This window comes from Actinia tenebrosa, unplaced genomic scaffold (genome assembly GCF_029948245.1).
Source record: "Actinia tenebrosa isolate PJP-AT-01 unplaced genomic scaffold, QUT_ActTen_1.0 PGA_scaffold10__47_contigs__length_13832649, whole genome shotgun sequence".
Lineage (NCBI taxonomy): Eukaryota > Metazoa > Cnidaria > Anthozoa > Actiniaria > Actiniidae > Actinia > Actinia tenebrosa.
This window is the reverse complement of record NW_028292570.1, coordinates 10,201,657-10,206,330: the sequence shown is the minus strand read 5'-3', so window position 1 is coordinate 10,206,330 and position 4,674 is coordinate 10,201,657. Positions and strand designations below refer to the sequence as shown.

The 4,674-nt window shown below is 41.1% G+C and overlaps 1 protein-coding gene across 1 annotated transcript; it reads left to right on the top strand.

Moving 5' to 3' along the window:
• The first annotated feature begins 779 nt into the window (after positions 1–779).
• On the top strand, positions 780–3,207 carry LOC148912985 (uncharacterized). The gene has a single exon (XM_089026364.1). The coding sequence runs from the start codon at positions 805–807 to the stop codon at positions 3,205–3,207; it is 2,403 nt and encodes an 800-aa protein (XP_088882490.1). The 5' UTR covers positions 780–804.
• The last annotated feature ends 1,467 nt before the right edge of the window (positions 3,208–4,674 follow it).

The window sequence follows — 4,674 nt, the reverse complement described above, 5'->3', positions numbered from 1 at the left end:
AGTCCAGCATTATCAAAGAAACGCTCTATTGATTATGTTCCCTCAGATGTTCTTCATTTTAGCTCAAGCTCTCGCAAAGGGCCCAGTCCAGTCAGCATGGATATTAACAAAATGTCAAACAGTAACCAACAAGTCAGCGTTTATGCTCAACTCATCAACTTTGGCTGGAGACTCTGTCGGCGACCATATCAAGATAACATCTTTGATGTGCAGGAGAATCAACCACAAGTAATACCAGCATGGACTGGTTTCAACACGATGCTACAAGACAACAACCCTCTCAGAGAATGCTCCATTGGCTATTGCGAGGTTATTGATGCAAGTCCAACAGAGCTTCCAACTGTTTACACGGTTCTCCAAAGGTCACTCAAAATGGCAGACCAGCTCGGACAACAAGATGTCATCGTTGTATTTGATCAAGCCATCTATGCAAAGTGTCTTGAAATAATATGGCAAAATCAGGAGGAGTTCAAACGACTGGTTGTTAGAATGGGAACATTCCACACCATATGTGCTTACCTAGCTGCTATCGGCAAACGATTTGGAGATGGTGGCCTAGCAGATATTCTTATAGAAAGTGAAGTTGTTGGTTCTGGATCTATTGCTGCAGTTCTTGAAGGGCGCCATTATAATCGTGCAATTCGTATCCACAAGGTGATAATTTATAATACATAATTTAATATGTATTAATAATACACTAAAACAATTTCTTATTTTCAGATTGTTTATGAATCATTGCATCGATTGCAATGGAAGGGCTTTAGGTCTTGACTACTAGCACATGATCACCCAGTTAATTACGTCATGATAGTCAACCAAGTAATGGACATCCGAAAAAAGTTCAGCAAAGAAAAGTTTGATGGCCTACTGTCCATGAAAGATTTTACCAAGTTAATGAAGCTCTACAAAGAATACTCCACCTTCGATAACGGTCCTATGAAAGCCTTTTGGAATAGTTATCTAGAGATGGTTGAAGTGTTGTTGAATGTTGTACGAGCAACGAGGGAAGGCAACTGGAATATGCACTTAGAAAGTACCAAAGAGATGCTACCCTGGTTCTTTGCATATGATCACATTAATTATGCAAGATACCTACCAGTCTACTTGGCAGAAATGATGACACTGGAAGAAAGCCATCCAGAAGCACACAACATGCTTGCCAATGGTGATTTTGGAGTCCAAAGAACGATCCATCATGGGTTTTCCCAGGTGCCAGTCGATCAAACGATTGAGCAAACACTCAATCGAAGTACTAAGACAAAAGGAGGTATAGTGGGCTTCAGCTTGAGGAAAGCTGCTGTGCAGCGGTGGATGATTACTGCCCATTCTCGAGCAGCTTTTGTTGACAGATGTAGGATCATGACAGACGGTTGCCAAGAGATAAGCCAATTTCCCAAAGAGAATGGATCACTACGTATCAAAAAAGATGAAGAAGATGTAGAGAAGATAGTAGAGGTCATAGAGAGCTGGCGTAATCCATTTGATCCTTCGGAAGAGCTTTCTGTCATCAGCTCCGGGCGTGTTGCTGATGAAAATGTGAAGCAAGATTTGCTGATGGCCAAACAGAAAGGAAAGCAGGCGCTTGAGTCATTCGTAAATGAGAGATTGGTGACAAACAGCAAAGGATTCTTTCAACCCCTAACCAAGCTCAAGCTTGGGTCTTTTCGTGAAGCCCAAAAGAAGACATCATTAAAAGCAGGAGGAAGAAACATCATCATCAGAGCTGACAGAAACCTCTTTGCACGCCTTCTAATCATTGGTCAGAGCCGGAAGGTAGACCTCAGGGACCTTTTGACGTTTGAGCTTGGTCCTCTCCCCTGGTCACTGGCCTCGTTTGATGGGTCCATAGCCAAGACCAACAAAGCTGCTCTACCAAAACTACTTGAAAATGGAGTTGAGTGCCTAGACAGTCTTCCTGATCAGACAACGGCTTTCATCATAGACGCCATGGCACTACTTCAATCGTTGGTGAAAGTACCTGACAGATTTGAATCTCTTGCAGAAATGGTGATGAAACGAGTCATGGCAGTGGCTGGGCAAGCAACAAGAATAGATTTTGTAGCAGACCAGTATCCTGAAATCTCAATAAAAAACACTGAGAGAGACAGACGAAGCAGTAATGGCCAATTGGTGGTTGCAATCTTCAGCCCTCAGCAAATGTGCCCACGTCAATGGAAGAAGTTTATGGCAAATGGTTCAAACAAAACTGCTCTGTTGAACTTCCTCGTAGTCGAATGGACATCTAACCATATGTATGCCCGCATGATTGGAAACCGCACCCTTTTTGTTACACATGGACAAAAGTGCACCAAAATATGTACTCAAGACGGCAATATTATATCGGAGATCAGTGAAGATCTATGTAGTAATCAAGAGGAAGCGGATACAAGAGCGTTGCTACATGCTTCTCATGCCTCACAACGTGGCCATCAACGCATCGCAATCAAGTCTTCAGATACAGATGTCGAAGTACTGGCTTGTTATTACCAGATAACCATTCCATCTGAGTTGATCCTGGTAAGCGGAACCCAGACTAGAATTCGACTAATCTGTGTGCCTAAACTTCGTGATAAACTCGGATTAGACACATGCCGGGTGCTGCCAAGCCTTCATGCATTGACTGGCTGTGATGCAGTTAGCTCTTTTGCAACAAAAGGAAAAACGAAAGCTCTTACTATCGTTCAAGAAAATGAAATTTTGAGAAAAGCTGTTGAGACCTTGGGTGAACGAATTCCAATTGTAGATCTTGATCAGTTGGAAACCTTTGTTTGTACCCTCTACAACGATCCAAAGTGCAAGAGTGTCAACGAATTAAGATACAAGATGTTTTGCAAGGGCAAAAACTTACAGTCACACCAACTTCCACCATCAAGAGCAGCGTTAGTAAATCATCTCAAGCGTGCCAACTTCCAAGCTTACATTTGGAAGCATGCCTTAGATGCAAACATCATCCAAACACCTAATGGTCAAGGCTGGCAAGTGAAACACGACTGCCTGGAGATCGACTGGACAGACCAGCCCCCTGCTCCTGAAGCAGTGATGGCCCTGGTATGCTGTGGATGCAAAGGACAATGCAAAACACGACGTTGTTCTTGCGTTCGTAACGCCCTTTCGTGCACAGAAGCATGTGCATGTGAAAAATGCGAGAACAAAGTGGGAGAAGAAGACACCTATGAAGATGATGAAGATGAAAGTGACGACGAGTAATTGTTTGACTATTTTTTGTCATTGGAGATTATTTTTCTTTTTGAAGAAGTTGTAAAAACAAGTTTTGATCTCACAGTTTGGATTAGATGTTTTTGTAAAAAACATTAGGGGACGACCCCTCCCCCTTGCTTTCAAATGTACATATACACCACCTATGGTGTTGTTATGGCACCTTTTCTAGCTAGAAGTGGTCAACGTAGTGTAACTGTGTCATGTTTAGGGATTCAAAAAATTGTAAACATTTTGCAAAAACACTACAAACGTATACGTGCACGTTTGCACCAATTAAGGATCTCTTAAAAGATCAACCCTCAAAAGTAATTAAAGGTCAAGTTAACGAGAGAAAACAAGTAAAATGAAGGCCAAATAATCATTTATCATAGTTTCATTATTCGAGCAAAACTACGTTTCACAATAATAAAACTGAAAGAATATTTTACGATAAAAACAGTGAAAATCGTGTATGTTTCTGTAACTTTTAACTTCTTCCTAGCAACGGTTGCCATGGAAACATCTAGATTCCCTACACATACATTTTTCGACACCATGTAATCAGAGGATCATTTCTGGAAAGTCTCGCCTAACAATAAACTCATGACGTAATTTGGCCGTCATGGCAACCTCAAACAATACATGCTCGTCATTTTATGCTAATATGTGATGAATAATTAATGTGCTCGTCCTTCTCGTCCTTTTGCTCGTCAAAAATCCGGATCTTGCGGTGCGGCCTATACTACTAATACATTTATTTTTTACTTCCACTTAAGAGTCTCAAGAAACTTGTTTACTTGTTAACTTGTTTTGATTTATATTTAAAATGTTTAAATGGTGAAATGAAAGATATTTGTATTTACCAGTAGGATGTCCACACGAAGTTCCTCTGATGTGAAACGCAGACAGTTTGCCATGGCCACCTTCAGGTTTACAGTGCGCAAGCGATGCTTCGTTGCCATGACACCTTTCAAGGGACAGAATTGTTTGCCATTCTGTTATCAGAGGCGGATACCATGGACTTCCTTTACCAACCATACCAAGCATCTTGCAGGCTAGACTTGATTCTGTAGTTGTCCAGTATCGAGAATTAATCTTGCCCCACTTGCCGCCAGTTTTGACTTCGACATAACCTTGATTGGGTGTCGCACCTCTCGTTAAACGAATGCCTTGAAGTATTTCTTTTAAATTCCAAAACAAAAAAAAAACAAAAAAAAAAACAACAACACAGAAATGATCAATAAGCCTATTACGCAATTGGAGCGACCATGCGCATTACATGGATGAACCTTTGTACCCTTGCAGAGAGACAGAGAGAGAGAAAAATATGAGCTTGTGTCGATGAATGAATGAAAATGCAAGTAATGCAAGGTTGGACCCAATTGAAGATCTCTTTCAAAGAATATCTTTGGCATAACAGAAGAATACAAATGAAATCCCACTTTCTCTCCATGGAATTCACTTTTCACTCGGGTC

What these genes read in the sequence shown, in the direction of transcription:
- LOC148912985 (XM_089026364.1), top strand. Translation starts at nt 805, where the DNA reads ATGATAGTCAACCAAGTAATGGACATCCGAAAAAAGTTCAGCAAAGAA.